Source organism: Leptodactylus fuscus, chromosome 4 (assembly GCF_031893055.1).
Source record: "Leptodactylus fuscus isolate aLepFus1 chromosome 4, aLepFus1.hap2, whole genome shotgun sequence".
NCBI classification, from domain to species: domain Eukaryota; kingdom Metazoa; phylum Chordata; class Amphibia; order Anura; family Leptodactylidae; genus Leptodactylus; species Leptodactylus fuscus.
The window spans coordinates 187901589-187919857 of record NC_134268.1 but is presented as its reverse complement, the minus strand read 5'-3'; the positions used below and the strand labels follow the sequence as shown (position 1 = coordinate 187919857).

At 44.4% G+C, this 18269-nt stretch overlaps 1 protein-coding gene across 4 annotated transcripts in view; it reads left to right on the top strand.

The window, feature by feature from the left end:
* The window catches only part of PRKAG2 (protein kinase AMP-activated non-catalytic subunit gamma 2), a 186854-nt gene that overhangs the window by 137944 nt on the left and 30641 nt on the right, over positions 1-18269 (top strand). For all 4 annotated transcript variants that reach the window (XM_075271535.1, XM_075271534.1, XM_075271537.1 and 1 more), the window contains one exon: positions 1665-1716. In XM_075271535.1, the coding sequence (XP_075127636.1) occupies positions 1665-1716 (52 nt within the window). The remainder of the gene's footprint in view (positions 1-1664; positions 1717-18269) is intronic.

The window sequence follows — 18269 nt, the reverse complement described above, 5'->3', positions numbered from 1 at the left end:
CTTGTCATAAGTATAGATCATCAAGCCTGGGAAACCTCCTTAATGTATATAAGACACCAGATCAAAATGATCAGATTTTAGACAGTGTCTGCCATCTGTCTTACATGGGATTTCCCATCCAAGTGTGTTATGTCTTATCCAATGGATAGAGGATAACTTACAGATGAGTGAGGGTGCGACCACTCAGACCCCTCAGGAGTATGGGGGGCTATTGTCCCCTCTTCTCAGTGGAGCGTTGATTGGGCAATGTGAACACTTCTCTATTTATTTCAGTGGAGATTGCTGAGATTCAGCCTTCTGGCTTGGACATTGTAAAGAGGTTGTCCTGGGAGTAGTAATTTAATTACCTGGTCCTGGGGATGCTGATGATGGGCCTGGGGGTTCTAGCAATATCATGACCCATGTGATGTTATCTGAACGTTCATTCCCTTACCCCCCACTCGTAATTAATTTCCTTTGCCATTGGGGTTGGCCAACTGTAGTCAGCCACCATAGCACAGGTAATTTACCTGTTGGATTGGAGAAGGAGCCAGGGGACTGCACGCTGCCTTGGATCATATAACTTGGGGTTGTGATGTGTTGCCGGAGCCCCCAGGCCCATCATCAGCATCCCCAGGTAATTAAATTAATACTCCCTGGACAACCCCTTTAAGGCCAGGGCTACACACAGAATTTGGCCGCCATTGCTGTTGTGCGACTAAAGATCGTTGTGTCGTCCTGAAACGCCTTCACTTGTGTTCGTGAAAGGAGTCGCACCACAACCCTCAGTATTACAATGTGACTCCATTCGCTAATATGAGTGACAGAGTCGCAGGGCGACATGGCGGCCAGCGTTGTCGTATATCTCTAGCCTTATAGCAAACTGTCAAAAAAAGTCATGTAAGGCTCGGTTCACACTTGTGCTGGGATCTCCATCGTTAGAGAGCCGCACCGCTAGCACAACAGTTACACATGGACCCCATACACTATTATGAGTCCATTGGATTTCCGCCATTTTTATATTGCAGGACATTTCTCTCCCCCGATTTTCAGCGGTTTGTGCAGTAGCGTTTCTAATGGACAGCGCAGATGTGACCCTAGTCCTAGTGAAATCATTGGATATAACTATTGCCTGGGACCAGTTTTAACTTCTCTCTTGAACACCTGTATCATGGAAACCTGAACTTTACTCTGAAAAACGCAACAAAAACGCATTCAAAATATAGCCATTTCCACCCATGTAGTGCCAAGTGACCTCGGCCTCTTTGCCGCATTGGGCAGGCAGCGGGCACACAGCACAGACCCCCGGCAGGGTGGAGCCGGCAGATGCTCCATAGCACAACATAGCCGCTTAGAGAATGACCCCCATCAGGTCCCCATAGTGACAGCCGGCGGCGGCTCTTGTTTGTGCGCTGCAGAAAAGGGGCGGAGCATTGTTTAACAGTCCCATTGATTGGTTACGGCTGTTTATGCCGCGAGCCAATCAGAGCTCTATTTTCTTGATGGACCAATCAGCGTCACGGTGAGAGTGTGAGGCTCCGCCCCCGTGCAGACAGGGCAGTCCCGGCGCTGTGTATAGAGGGAGACTAGATTTGGTGCCGCTGCCGCCGCCGCCGCCGCTTCCTCCCTCCTCCTCCTCTCCTGTATGAATGCTCATCCCCTGTCTCTGCCTTCTCCCCACACAGGCACAAGGCACCATTGAAGGCATGCTGGAGAAACTGGAGCTAGAAGACGAAGGTAAGAGCCTACACCATTCATGTCCTGTGCCCTGCATGGGGCTGCCTCACCTGCCTGCTGCTGCCTGTCATCACCGGCTCAGGGCTGGATGGGACTGCTGTGGGGCAGTAGCAGCTGCTGGGTGCAGGTATGTGGCTGTAGGAGGCCCTGCTGTCAGGGGGACACTTGTATATAGCAGTAGTGGTCTTGTATACAGGGGCCTACTGCTAGGCCAGTGCTGTAATCTGCATGCATAGGGTAATCCCAATACTCAGGTGTGATCTACAATGGGGCTACCTAATACCTCTCAGCCTGTCATGGCTGGCTACTAGATGACTTGTCTTGGACAATCACTCCCATCATTGTATGATTACATCAAGGCCTCCTAGTCCGGATCTATATGGATTGTTCCCGCCATATAATGCACATATACCACATAGAGCAGTCCGAGTTTGCTGTATAGCCTGAGCCGCAGAGTGACTGTGCATCTACCACTACCTGGTGACAATATTTGCAGCCCCTTCTTAGGACTTGTGCTAAGCCCCTAGCGGTAAAATGTTCATGGATGTCCTGTAAGCGTCTATAGCCAGAATCACGTTAGCTGAGCATACATGTGGTCAAAACTTAGACCCTATTCACATGTTCAGGTTTTTATCTTTAAGCCAAATTCAGATTTGTACCTTGAGAGTATAAAATAGCCGCTCTTGGCTTCTGCTTCCAAAACTGCGTCAGACATTCCTAAACTCCACCATAAACCTGTCTAGGATGCAGGTTGTTTCAGTGTTGCTGCTTATCTCTTGGCAAAACAAAGGACCTGAGAACCTGTCATGTTGCCGGTGTCAGAGCAAGAGGAGTGTAAGGCTGGGTTTACACAGTGCTGCTTTTGCTGGGAAACTGCATGCAGTTTTTAGTTGCTTGGCACATGTTACTATGCGTTCCACTTGTATGGTAATGGTGGTTGTCATACAGCTGATATGTATAGTAACCTGTGGTAGGGGTGGCCGCCATTAAATGCTGCGTGCAGTTCTTTTAGACTTGGTTCACATGGTACTTTTTGCTGAATAACTGTGTGGTTTTTAATTGCAGTAATGAGTAGTTCATATTGCTCTACATCTCACCTGCTATCAGCCAGTACAGCAGGGGCTTTCAGTTTCATGGCTGATACTACACAGGTGAGATGCAGAGTAACATTGTCGAAATTAAAAACTGTACATGGTTCTTCAGCAAAGAAAAAAAAATAACCCACTGTGTGAGACACCACTGGTTCGGTTCATTCATCAGAGCCAAATTAGCGGGTGAAAACCGGAGGGGCAGAAATGGAAGAGGAATTTGAGGCAGTGGTCCACATCATAGTCCTCTTCTGTTTCTGCTGTGTGAACTTACCCCTAGCAGACAGGTTCCCTTTAGGCCACATTTACATGGTGCTTTTATCTCTACTGGTTTTTCCTGCAATTTTTAATAATACCTGGCCCATGTTACTATACATTTCTTCTGTATGTTAATGGCCGGTAAACTGCAAACTTTTAGCTAACTGGCATAGAAGAAATGGATTACTCATGGCTGCCATTAGAAACTGCATGCGGCATAAAATATAAGATCCTTTTAATAGTCCCACAATGGGGAAATTTCAGTGATACAGTTTCATAGATGGTACAGTAGTATATAACAAGAAAGAAACACATACAAGCTCATGGCAGATAGAGAAATCCTAGGAATCATAGCAACTAAAAAGAAAGAAACACAGACACACTGCAGGATCATTTAGTTCTCTGTGCGGAGTGATGTTAATAATACAGCCCGACCGTGGTTGGAGGACACGAGGAGGGGTCACAGCATGTAGATATAACAGGCAGAAACGTATTTTTATATAAATATAACCATTTCTATATGGCAGTATACCAGAGATTGGCATATACAGGTGAAATCTATAGTAATGTGCTATATACACTCGGACTACCCCTCACATGATCCGCCCCCACCCAGAGGGGTTATGTGGGTCCCATTGTAACAAGTGTGGTTTGCTGGTAAATGTCTAATCTAAAGGGCAATTCTCAGCGTATCTTTCACACATCCATGTGAGATATATTTCGTGTTTTTGAGCCCATTCACTTCAGTGGGTAAATCAGGATGGTGAAAACGGACTTGAAAGTCCAATCTTCACAGATCACAGGCAGCACACGTCTGAGAAACTTGGTTGTGTGAATAAGCACTTGGTTAGACGATATATTGTCATCTTGTGTATAACTATGATCCTACAGTTGAGGTACCGTATATGCGATGGAAATGAGGCCTTTTCTCCTTATATGCCTGCTTTTGGGTTCAGAATACATGTATGTGCGTATTGTAATACATGCATGTGAATAAGGCCTTATGCCCTATGCACACGATCATACATTTCTGTATATTGTCCATCATAGTGGATAGTATATATCCTCATTCACTGTTATGGTCCCAAACACACATCTATAGTTTTTACTGATGGTCTCCTGGTTGTAACTATTCGCACTTTATGGAGCATGTCCTATTGTCTGTATTTGCGGCACAGACTCAGATACAAGTCTTTTTGTGGATCAGTGACTGCGGATTACGTAGAGGTGCAATGCGGACATGTTTTGTGCAGACCGTACTGTCTGCACCCTCAGTCCTGCACATGTAGCCTTAGGGGGCCAGAACACCACTTCTAAAATCCTAATTTGTATGATCAGTCTCTTTGGCCAGATATAGCAGAGTTGAGTTTGTCATTCACATAGAAGTGTAAGAAAATCAACAACCTCTTCAAGTCTGAATAATCTCCTTTCCTATACGAAATGGTCTCCAAAGAGTTAAATGAGAAACTGAGCTCTGCTGCATCTGTAGTCTAATATTCAAGAGCATAAAGCGAATGCCCCGGCACAATGACATACGTCAGACATTCCTGTGCTGAGGATCCTGCAGGCTGGATGACATGACAGTTTTAGTTTCATCCTGCTCACTTCAGGCGCGGACCGTTCAGTCAGTGACTGTCAGTGTGTAGGAATAATGTGCCGAGACCTTCTGCCCATTCTGCTGTGGACAAAAGACACAATTGCCCCGCAGCGTGCACTTAGTGGCCAACTTCTATAAACTGCATTTTGCGCAGTGATGTCATTGAAAGCTGAATGCCAGCAATGAGTCAACACTTATCACCGAGTGGGATTTCTCTGCTGGTCACAGGGCGACATAGGAAATAAACGGTGGAAATGTCACTGCTATTTTAGCTGTATGGTGCATGCTGTATGTGGCAGACTAAACATCTAGTATATTATATCTATATAAATGCATGGATGATATTAGATCAAGAGTATGTGTCGTAGTATGTGTGTTTATTGCTGATGTGAATGGACTTAGGGCATGTGGCCACAAGTCACTCTTAGTTCAGAGAGTTGTAATGGATCTGGTATTGTTTTTCCTTTGTCGTTTGGGTCTTAAGCTATGTACTATGCAGCTATGGAGTAATAGGAATGGACAATTGCTTGCAGTGCAATTCCCCAATGAATAATAAAGCATAATGTTACTCTTCTTCTTATGGGTTGAATGTCTGTTAGCTGTGGGTGGCAATGTTCTGTACATACACAGAATATCTCCTCTGCCTCCATCTGCTGCTGTATTTCTACATTGTGTAGCTGCGGTGGCTCTTGTTGCTCCTACCCAGGTTGACTTGTTGGTTTCCTCCAGTGTTCTCTATACAATGCAGCGTTTGTAGGTTTGAGATATCTATCTATCTATCTATCTATCTATCTATCTATCTATCTATCTATCTATCTATCCTGAGGATTTTGAGTAAAATGAAAAGAAATCCCATATGCACTCCTCTTTGCCATCCTTTGCTTTAGTAAATACTGCTCTAGTGCCATGTAAGAAACTGCCAAGAATTTTTTTTGACTCTTCCAGGAACCTCATATAGCTAATGCCATACATTGTGGAAATGCAGCGGACAAAAAAAATGTACCTGTTAATCTCATCCATTTGTTGCATATAACCCCCCCCCCCAACTGCAGTTTTAAATAGGAAACACAAGAATTCTGCAGTATATATTTTTTTTTTCCTCTTCAGCTGCATTTATACTGGGGTTTTTTCCACTTTTTTTTTTTTTTTGTGTGTGTGGTAAAAGCTGGCGTATATTACCTCTCCCCCCCCCCCCCATGGACAGCTTTGCAGATCGTGCGCTTAATTTCTGACTTCCTAAGAGGCATACCCTCTAGCGACTCCAGGGTTTTGGAGGCTGGCATTAGTAACTCCAGTCTTTAGGAATCTGCCCTATCTTTTGTTACATACTGTAATTGCTTTCTTAAGAATTCTTTTGCGACTCTTCTTGCATTAGCGGGAATAGAGGTTGCTGTCTGACCCTGTCTGTCGGCCATTTATAACAGAGTCCGAGTTGGACTGTGGAAATAAGAGTCAGTGGTTTGGCCTAGTTTGTCAAGTATCAAGTTTTGTGTTGGCGCCTCCTGCAGGGGAATCCGGCCCAGCAACTCCAGGACAGATATTTGTCCCAAATTTAGGCAGGAGACTGGGACTCTATATCCTAGTAATCCATGTTGCTGAGTCTCTAGCTCCCTACAGCTCCACTGTCCTATACTATATAATACAGGACAATGGACATTGTGCATTCAGATGGGCGCTGTTATACACTTATTCCCAATGCAGTTTTATGTCCAGTCTGTAGGGTTTAATATTATGTATACCCATCTATGTGCAGTCACAGCATGTAGCAATGAATATAATCCTGATGTGTAGTGAATATAATGTACAGGTTCATCATTATGGCCACTTAAAGGATGGTATCAAGATTCACGTCCCGACATGCGAGCGTACTTATTGCTGCTTTGCTCGCTTGAATGAGATTCTATTAAGATCCTTGAAAATGCCCTGGAGCTTTTTTGTAATTGAAGAAAACCTAGAGCTGCTAAGACATTGAAGGAATCTCCAGAATTCTCTAATGAAGTTGTAAAGCTGTGCCCTTAGCTCATACATGGTGCCAGTCCTTACAATTAACCCCTTAGGGGAGGGGTAGGCAATCTTGGTACTGCAGCTGTTGGGGTACAACTCCCAGCATGCATAGCTGCTCTTCTTGGAGCTACCCATAGAAGTGAATGGGCATGCTGGGAGTTGGAGTACTGAAGATTGCTGATCCCTGACTATAGGTGTTTGTGTGCTGCCAGCATAGTCCATAGCCACGTTGAAATGTCTGTTTTCTATTAGTTGGTTTGTATTTGGACACACAAATGAAGAGCTATAGGTATTAGGCTTAAAAAACATGAGATTTTTGGCTAAGGGCCAGAACTCTAGCTTATGCCTGCAGTATCTTTGAGGCCTCATGTTGCGGAAATGCCTTTTTATTTTATTTTTTTGTTTTGTTTTTCTTCTATCAGTATGTCTTTGGAGTATGGGAGGAAATCCACACAAACGGGGAGAACATACAAACTCCTTGCAGATGTTGTTCCTGGCGGGATTCGAGCCCAGGACTCCAGCACTGCAGTGCTAACCACTGAGCCATACCCGCCTCAAACTCCTGACCAAAAAGATGGCTCCCATTGAAATCAATCGGAGCCGGTCAGTTTTGTTTGTTTGGTTTTTTTTGTTTGTTTTTTTTACTTTCCGAGAGCGGTTTGTTCCGGCTCCTTGAAAAAAAAGAAGCGACATGCTCATTCTTTCAGGCGGGTTCGCCTCCTGACATCCGCCTGAAGACACTCCCTCCCAACTAGGCTCATTCATTTAGGCCTAATTTGGAGTAGAGTGTGCGACTGGATGCCGGTGCACTGCAGCGGCATCCAGTCGCAGCTATCGTATTTTGGACCAGAACCTTAGGCGAGCTCAAGTTCTGGTCCAAAAAAACCCGTGTTATCTTGAGAACTTTGAAAGTAATAACTTGATAAGTAAAGAAATTCAGTTTTTCAATTTTCAGTATATTCTAGATTTAAAGTGTTAGCTTTGCTTTGTATGTGGTATAGGTACTTGGGCTGTCCTGGAACCAAGCATCAAATAAATTTCGCTGTTGTAGGTAGGTTTAAAGGGGCTCTATCAGCAAAATTATGCTGTATGAGCCCCACATATGCATGAATAGCTTTTAAAAAGACTACTCGGGCACCCCTAATCTAATTTTAATCCCCCTGCCTGTTTTAAATTAAAAACTATAAAAACATATATGTAAATGATACCTGAAGGCGCACGCTGGGCACGATCCGACGTCATCGTCGGTCCCTTCTTCCTCTTCTTTCTTCTTCCAGTGACGTCCTCCTCTTCTGGATCTTCTCCGCCTTCATCTTCTATTTTTCCAGCGGGTTGTGTTCAAATCCCACATGTGCGCAGTAGTGCTCCCTCCAGAGCCATTTATGTTGTAGTTCTAAGTATCCTTAGAACTACGTGAGCATGCGCAGTACGCTCGCGAATGTCTTCATATCCGGAAGAAAAGAAGATGAAGGCGGAGAAGAGCCAGGACAAGAGGGCGTCACTGGAAGAGGAAGGAGGGACCGAAGATGACCTTAGATCGTGCACGACCGCCCAGCGTGCACGTTCAGGTATCATTTACATATACACTCACCGGCCACTTTATTAGGTACACCATGCTAGTAACGGATTGGACCCCCTTTTGCCTTCAGAACTGCCTCAATTCTTCGTGGTATAGATTCAACAAGGTGCTGGAAGCATTCCTCAGAGATTTTGGTCCATATTGACATGATGGCATCACACAGTTGCCGCAGATTTGTCGGCTGCACATCCATGATGCGAATCTCCCGTTCCACCACATCCCAAAGATGCTCTATTGGATTGAGATCTGGTGACTGTGGAGGCCATTGGAGTACAGTGAACTCATTGTCATGTTCAAGAAACCAGTCTGAGATGATTCCAGCTTTATGACATGGCGCATTATCCTGCTGAAAGTAGCCATCAGATGTTGGGTACATTGTGGTCATAAAGGGATGGACATGGTCAGCAACAATACTCAGGTAGGCTTTGGCATTGCAACGATGCTCAATTGGTACCAAGGGGCCCAAAGAGTGCCAAGAAAATATTCCCCACACCATGACACCACCAGCCTGAACCATTGATACAAGGCAGGATGGATCCATGCTTTCATGTTGTTGACGCCAAATTCTGACCCTACCATCCGAATGTCGCAGCAGAAATCGAGACTCATCAGACCAGGCAACGTTTTTCCAATCTTCAATTGTCCAATTTCGATGAGCTTGTGCAAATTGTAGCCTCAGTTTCCTGTTCTTAGCTGAAAGGAGTGGCACCCGGTGTGGTCTTCTGCTGCTGTAGCCCATCTGCCTCAAAGTTCGACGTACTGTGCGTTCAGAGATGCTCTTCTGGCTACCTTGGTTGTAACGGGTGGCTATTTCAGTCACTGTTGCCTTTCTATCAGCTCGAACCAGTCTGGCCATTCTCCTCTGACCTCTGGCATCAACAACGCATTTCCGCCCACAGAACTGCCACTCACTGGATGTTTTTTTCTTTTTCGGACCATTCTCTGTAAACCCTAGAGATGGTTGTGCGTGAAAATCCCAGTAGATCAGCAGTTTCTGAAATACTCAGACCAGCCCTTCTGGCACCAACAACCATGCCACGTTCAAAGGCACTCAGATCACCTTTCTTCCCCATACTGATGCTCGGTTTGAACTGCAGGAGATTGTCTTGGCCATGTCTACATGCCTAAATGCACTGAGTTGCCGCCATGTGATTGGCTGATTAGAAATTAAGTGTTAACGAGCAGTTGGACAGGTGTACCTAATAAAGTGGCCGGTGAGTGTATGTTTTTATAGTTTTATTTTAAAACGGGCGGGGCTGGGTTAAAATTAGATCAGCGATGCCTGAATAGCCTTTTCAAAGGCTATTCACACATACGTAGGGCTCATACAGCATAATTTTGCTGATAGAGCCCCTTTAAGTGTGTAGGGTTTTTTGTGTGTGATACATACACATATATGTATGTTTTTAGAGAGGGATATTGGGCCAAGACTTTAACATTGTCTTTTCGGCCTGCCGCTCCCTATAACACGAGTCACTATCTCAGTTAGTTCATTAATGGCTATAGGTACGCAATGCAGCTTATCAATGTGCTAGTGTGAACTGCGGGCTGGGCAAGGCCCGGAGGATCCTCTCTGGCGAACAGCTGAGTTGGGTGAAAGTGCAGACTTATTTACTGCCCTGTCACTCTATATAAATCTGTGCCGGAGATAATAGGCACATAAATAGTATGTCTTATGTGTAATCAATGGGGACTGGAGAGGCTGCATTACAGCAGAGAAATCCCTATAGATCATGCACATAAACTGCTCACTGTGGACACTGCCTGGTTAATTTATTAGGTATGAAGGAGGCTGCGGAGACCAGAAACATTGTAGTAACCCTCTAGTAACTGGCTGAACTTCAGTATTAGCCATGACTAGTTCAGGGCATATGACGCATGCACTAGGGAGGGGTAGGCAACCTTTCTTGTTCGCCGTACCAATTTAAATAAAAAGAGAGGAGGTCCTCAGAGTGCCACGCAATAATTATAAGGTTGACGACCCCCTACACTAAAGTCATATAGAACAAAGCGTAACATAGGAGTGCTGTCATACTGTGCTCACCGCCACATGCATTTACTGCTATGTGCCGGATATACCTGTGCTTTCCATTAGAAGCAAGGTAAGTAGTAACAATGTGTAAGGGCTCATTCACATCTGCGCCCGGCACTCCGTAGTTCAGGTTTCCGTTTCCTGCCTAAAACAGAGCAGGAGACGGAAACCTGCAGGAGGCTTTCTCACCCATTCATTTGAATGGGTGAGAAAGATGTTCGGCTGTGAGCGTTTTAGGCTCTCCGCCGCAAAACCGGGTTTTATAATCCGGACACAGTCAGACATGCAGTACTCTGTGTCCGGATTTAAAAAAAACGGTTTCGCGGCGGAGAGCCTAAAACGCTCACCACCGCTCACGGCCGGACCCGGTCTGAGCTTTCCGACTTCTGGCATGCAGAAGACGGCAAGTTCAGAACGGACAGATGAACGCAGGTGTGAACCTAGCGTAACTAACAACTTTAACAAAGTCCAAACAGGAAACCTCTGCATGCCTTCTGTCTAAAGTGCTGCGGGAAGAACTGTGATGCGTAGCCATAAGTCCCCCCCCCCCCCCCCCAGCAGCACTGTTTTGTGGTGGGGCCAAAGGCTGCAGCAATCTGCAACAAAAAGGCTGCAATTCTGCAACTTAGGTATCAGCCTTAGGCTGCGTTCAGACAGAATTTTTTGGTCAGGAAACTGACTCAAATTCCTCCTAAAAACACCTCACCATAGGACTGTATGGGGTAAGTTCACAGGGTTTTTTTTTTTTTTTTTTTTAATCAATGGGAGCAGCTCAGGTCTTTTTTCCGGGAGCCGTTTCTTCCGGCTCCCGGAAAAATGAAGAGATGCTGAGTCACCTTGCGATTAGGCCTGAAGACAATCCCTCCTCCGGACTAGGCCCATTCATTAGGCCTAACCCAGAGCGGAGTGCGCTGCTGGATGCCGATGCAGTGCACCAGCTTTTAATCATGGCTACTCAGTTTTTGGATTGGAACCTGAGGCGGCCTCCGCCTCAAGTTCCGATCCAAAAAACCCCATGTGAACTTGCCCTAAGGCTTCCTGCACACAAATAGCACGGATGTGGCTTTCACTGACTTTTATACATTTAAAAATGAATTGACAGAGTTGCAAATGCAGACAGATTCAGGACCTGCTGTTCAATTTGGAAATGTATAAGTCTTTACTTTTATCCACCATTGTGGATAAAAAGTGTGGTCATGTGCATTACAGTTTAGTAAATACATGTGCCTCATATTAAGAGCAGTTAACCCCTGAGTGCTTCATATATAGGTTACTGATATGTGAGTGACATGGAGGTAATAATTAACCCCTTTTATATAGCAGACACCATGCACTAATGCTCGAGGTCGGTGCCCGCCCAGATCGTGTGCATTAACTTCTCTGGTGCCTCAGTGTGTCAGTTTACCAGCGATCGCAGGCACCAGAGCAAGTTCCGGGCCCTGCGTCCCATTCCTCTGACAGCCGGAAGCCTTGTGAAGACTCCCCGGCCTGTCATTCTATACTTTCTATTGCAGGCTGCTCTATTTATCCGACAATAGAAATTACAATGCTAATGCATTGCAAAAAAACATAATGTATTGTATTAGTGAACAGACCTCCTGGGAGTCAAGACCCCCTAGGGGGTGTAATAAATGCAAAGCAAAAAATAACAAAGTATAAATAAATTATAGTGATTAAAAATTCAAATCCCCAAAAGTCAAAAGTGTCAAACCGCTGTGTTTTTTTTTTTTTTTTTTTAATAAAAAGTGATCAAAGCAATAGCAATTCCTCAAAATGGTATAACTGAATAGTAGACCCAGCCACGCAATAAAAGACGCCCTATATATTCCCGTACACAGAAGTATAAAAAAAATGTACGGGTGTCAGGCTATGGCGACCTTCAGAAAAGAAATATTTTGGCAGTTTGGGATTTTTGTTAAGGGGTTAAAATGTAAATAAAACCATATAAAATTGGTGTTCTTGGAATTGTACCGAGACACAGAATATAGGCGACACGTCATTTTGGTTGCACAGTGTGCGCCAGAAAAACGAAACATATATACACACACACACACACACACACACACACACACACACACACACACACACACACACACACACACACACACACACACACACACACACACACACACACACACACACAGTCTCTCTGGTGTGCCATTGACAACTTGCTCCGGGTCATGTGATCAACCCAGCTCTCCTCCTCCTAGTACATAGAGTAGAGCTTGGTCAGACTCGGTACTCATATTGGGCAGTAAGTCAATGCAAAAAAGATAAAAATAAAAAATGCACATGTAGCCATAATTTTAACTCTGTATTGACCATATGGCTTAAAAACTGACCTTACATATACCTGTATGAATGAGCCTTTACCTCAGAGTCATTAGATTTGTCTGCTCTGAATGGTATTTTCCGGTTCCACCTGGTTATCTGTAAAGAAATATATTTTATGGTGTCTTGTTCTAACCTGTAATGCCTTGTGAATCCTGATATATAAAAAGCAGCTTGTCAGTCATAGCATTCAGGTGTCCAGGTAAGCAAGGCTGGGTGTCCACAGCAACCTGCCATTTGTAAACCTCATTTAACCCTTAAGTACTATCATGGTGTGTATCATAAGGATATGTGTATGATAGTGGTGTATGATAGACACCATGATAGTACTTACGGGTTAACTGTATGAGAGTCACCAGACCCTCCACCAATTGGCAGATGTCAGGAATGAAGGGTGGGGGTGGATCGGGCATAATGGATTTCAGCATGCCCAATCTTTATCATTTCTGGAGACCTCTCTGGTACTCTTATCTACCTCTCATTAAAACATACATGAGTCTGCAGGAGGTATAGTGATTGTCCAAAAGAGTCTCCGAATAAAGAACTGAATACCTGACCTGAATAATGGGGCACTTATTGCCAGAGCGGCATTCCAGTGCCCCGAGATGAGGAGTTGAATGGGGTGACGATCAGATATGATGATATAGCTGAGCATAGCCCTTGCCATAGTCCTATTCAACTGCTCCTAGCTGCAGATTTGCATCTTAGTAAATTGGAGTTATGGTGCTCCACTTAGAGATTGGTGGTGGTCCGACCACAGGAGTCTAGCAGGTATCCAGTAGATTGGAGATTATTGCTTATGACCGAATACCTCTAAGGCTGAGTTCACATGGTATTTTGGTCAGGATTTTGAGGCCGTATCTACCTCAAAATCCTGACCAAAAAGACTGCTCCCATCAAAATCAATTGGTACCGATCAGTTCTTTTTTCCGGGAGCAGTTTGTTCCGGCTCCTGGGAAAAAAGAACGGACATGCTCATTCTTCAGGCGGAGTCGCCCCGTGACATCTACCTGAAGACACACCCTCCTCCCGACTAGGCCCATTCATTTGGGTCTGATCCAGAGCGGAGTGCACTGCACCGGCATCCAGTCGCAGCTACCCGCATTTTGGACTGGAACCTGAGGCGACCTCCGCCTCAGGTTCTGGACCAAAAAACCCTGTGTGAACCCGGCCTTAGTGTATTATGGCCAGTTGGGGTGGAAGATGACAACTATTTCCTTGATCTACAAATTATCTGATGTAGTCTTTCCACGGCATTACTAGTTACTGGATTATCAGCCCTTTATGTGGTTAATCTCATTTTAAGGTGTGACACATACCACATTCAAGCCCCTAGATTTTACTTATAAATCAGGGTTTTTTTGCACTTGAAATATGCACTAGCAGAGGCGTAGACATGCTTACCTGCATGTGATCACAAGTCTATGAACTGGTCATGCATGAGTACAGGACATGGACAGGTTGGATTTCTTGGGAAGGTAATGTAGCAGAACATGTCTCGGGTCTGTTTGCCCAGTTGAGAGGCTGCCTAGTAGGAGGTAGTAACTTACAAGTGTGAACTATGACTTGGGCATCTGACTGGTCTCTACATTGAGGCTGGAGAAGACTTGCACCTATAGGTAATTCATGTTTGTGAATCTGTGTTACTGGGTCATGTGAATGCTGCAGCCTTGACAGTGAGTCAGTACAATTGTATGACAATAGCTTTTCAAGTGAAACTGGGTTTACTGCGTAGTATTCTTATACAGAGACTATAAAGGATGAAAAATGTCTTCTAGTTTATTCTAGCTGAGAGCGCGGCTGATAAAGAGAGAACCGTCCAGACAGCTGTCACCGCCAAGATCGGTATCTAGACCTGAGAAGCCATAGCACTCTGAAGAGGCAGAATTGTAGTCCCAGGTCACATTGATGGATGATGCTGGACCAGTCTGGTCTTCTAAAACCTAGTACAATATACAGAATTAATTGGGGAGGGGGAGATGGTGCTTGCCTGAGAGTCAGCAGGTAGGAATACGTTAGGGAAATCTTCATTTTGTATAGCTTTTTAAAATGCTCTCATTTTTTTCTTGGATAATTTGATGGCGTTGTGATTGTCGCCATTTTATGGGGGGATTGGTCCCAATTATCTCCTGAAGTTGGTGGAAAGAATGAACAGGCTGTTGGACTTCAACATGGCCGATCCTTTGTTCTTGGGAGCAAGAAGCCACTTAACATTGGATTGTATGTGAGAATGAGGTATAGACACCAGTGGTGCCTGATGGTCCATTCATGACTATATATTGTTATATAGTGTCTGTGATGAAGTCTCAAACATTGACCGAACACTACACCACTACTGCGTATCAAGAAACCGTACACTTTCAAATTCTCAAGTTTGTTTTCTAAAACACAAAATCACGTTTAAGAAATGGCAACAAAACCTAGAATATGGCCACAGCAGGAACCATGAAGAGAATAGCGCAGGCCAGGGAAGACTGAACGAAAAGATTCAGCAACGCTGCATGGAGGCAAAATGAATGTAAATGTAGTCTGACCTCTGCTGTAAGAGGAGAGTCTGCTGTGCAGGTTTTGCTGGATTCCTCGCCTCTGGTTAGCAGCGGCTGCAGCTCCGCTCCAGATTTAATTAAATGTGCACCTATCAGGTTTCTTTAATCCATGTAGCTTCAATGTCCTGTGCTGAGTGAGGACATAATAAATCTTCACAGGTCTGGACTGTTCCTCTTTCCAAATCCTATTCTTCACTTCACACTGGCATGGAGTTAATTCTAATTACCTGCATCCACCACTAGGAGGAGCTCACTGCATACAGACTTGTACAGCATTGATCTCTGGTAGTAAATGTGTCTACATTATTGGATTAGACACACAAGACGTGTCCACTGCCGATTTCAAGTTGTGAGAAATCTGGAGAGACTCTCTCAGAATTCTGCTATGGCAAAAGCCTGAAAACGCATGGCGTGTGTTTTTTTTTTTTTTTTTTTTTTTTTTTTTTTTTTTATCTTTTTCTTCCCCGGCAGGGAAAATGTGCATGAAATTTTTTTTTTCTTTTCATTACATTTTACTTACAACATCCCCCTCCCCCCCTTCACAGTTCATTCCCTTCCCCTTAGTGGCTGTATTCAGGGCAGATCTTATGTATACATGGACAGATGTGCAGTCTCCTGCGGGCAGTGTAAATGCAGGCTTGTGTGTGGGTCACGTCACTAGTCACCCACCTCGTAGCCATATGTTTGATCAGTGTGGTCGCTGCGGGAGAAGCCGACTAGTTTTCCTGTCTCTCTCCAGGTCTCTTTTATAAAGCCGCTTTCTTCTATGGTATAAATAGAGCTGCAGCTAAAACAGTTTTATTCAGGGTAATGAGAGCGGGTTCAGTTTGAGACAAGTAATTTGTGAAGCGAAAACCTTCCTGCTAAAATATGTAGAGAAAATGAACTGTTTCTAGTGGGGGAGGGGGGCATCGGTGTGTTTTTGTTTTTTTCCTCTCCTCTCCCCCACTGCATTCTGAAGGGTGAGCGCTCCATTTTTGGTTGCTGGTATAAGGGGTCTCCTGTATGACAGTCTGGTATGTGGCCATAGAGTATTCTGGACTAATCTGGATCATCAGCCATTTTGACGGGAGACCTAGATTTGGGCAAAGGGACCTCACTCTGGATGTTTGCTCGGGAGACCATGACATGGTGGTCCGTTCAGTTATAGTCAATCTGCTTTTTAACCCCCTGAGGTTTGGCACTTTAGAGCCAGAATTTTCGTGTGTGTGTGTGTGTTCAATGTTTTCAAAATTGCAGAAACCCCCCCCCCAGTATTTATTTCATGACATTCCAAAATTGTCATAAATGTCACAAATTTAAATAGATTGTAGTCGAAGCAATGCTGTATCCATTCATTATATTGTCTTTGGACTAATCGTTAGAGAATCTTTCGCCAGTTACCACCTCTACCAAGTGCTTAATCTGTGAATAGTCGCGGCTCCACTAATTCTAGCAGAGTTGGAATTTTCTCTCTAGCCCCCACCATTCCTGAGCCCCAAGCGCAGGTAGTTTTGGTGCCTGATGTGCTACTTAAAGGGATTCTATCATTAGAATATCCTTTTTAACTAAATACATGCAGGAATAGCCTTAAGAAAGGCTAGTCTTCTCTTACCTTTATTATTCTGATCTGCGTCGCAGTTCTTGTGAAATATCTTTTATTCCTTATGTAAATGAGTTTTCTCGCAGCACTTGGGGGCGTTCCTTGTACTGTCTGAAAACTTTCCAGCGATGCCTCTGTCCTCTTCTCCGGTCTGCCTCTTCTCTCGTGCTCTTCATCATCGGGTCTTCATCCAAAAGCACAGACTGCATAGGTCCGTCGGCCATTTTCCTGTGGTTTCACCAGTTCGGCCACAGTAAAAACGGCCGACGGACATACGCAGTCGCCGTTTTTTGAAGAAGAGGAGCGCAAGAGAAGAGGCGGGAGGCGAAGAAGACAGAGGCCGTTGCTGGAGAGTTTTCAAGTAGCACTGGGAATGCCCCCAGTGCTGCGAGAGAACTCATTTACATAGGGAAGAATGAAGATATTTCTTAGGAACGGCGGCATGGATCAGAATAAGATGAGAATATCCTTTCTTAATGCTATTCCTACATGTCTTTAGTTTAAAAAAGGGTATTCTAATGATAGAATCCCTTTGTTATCTTACTAGCTGTCTGCAGCCACCACAAGGGGGAGCTTAGGAGCTATCTGCATGATGTCTTATTATTGAGCTACCTCTATACACAATCCTACAGGCAATCTTCATAGAATGTACAGAAAATGAATGAAATGCAAGTTATTCAAGATCTCTATCCCAGAAAACTCTGTGAATGCTCAACTCCACCAGTTCTATAACTTACTGCCTGCACATCGGCTACCACATCAAACATGATGACTTCCCTTTAAGGAAACTCAGCGTCTCCAGACATTTCCCCAAAGCCAAGCAGTCTTGAGACACTAAAACTTTCAATCTGAGCTGTTATATAGTGTATATCGGGCTCTCTCCACATGTCTGCTACATTCCATCCATACGCACACCAGTGACAGCCCTGTAGCTATGCTTGTCAGCATGCAGGGTGTGTACAGTGACGTAAAGGAAAATTACTGTCATCATAGGAGCCCATAGATAAAGTGTTGGTGCTGAGAAATGTCAGGATTTAGCCTGTGAACATGCAGCGTTATACTCGTCTAATGGGGGAACAGCGGGGTCTGTGTTGGTGGATTTTAATTATTTTTGCTAGTTATAAAAATATCTTGTGTTTTCAAGTATATTAGTGACAATTGATGTTAGAGGTGCAGCATTTCATTGTATAAGCTATAAAATATAACCCCTCCCCCACCTATTTTTCCATCCTGAAGATGTCAGAATTTAGATCTACAGATAACACAGACCATCATTTACATCTGTACATTGCTGATGCCTTTCCCCATGAAATAAAAAGGCTGGATCATGTTTTCCTTAAATTCTAGATTGGACTGATTCTCTGTTACTCCTCCTGTAAATATGACTAAGGCCCGATACACATCTGCATTCAGGTTTCTGTTTGGGGAGTCCGCTTGGGGACCCCTGAACGGAAACCTATATGCATAAAAAAGGGGTTACCCAATGAAACCTGCAGACCCCATACACTATAATGGAGTCCGTGTGGTTTCCACACG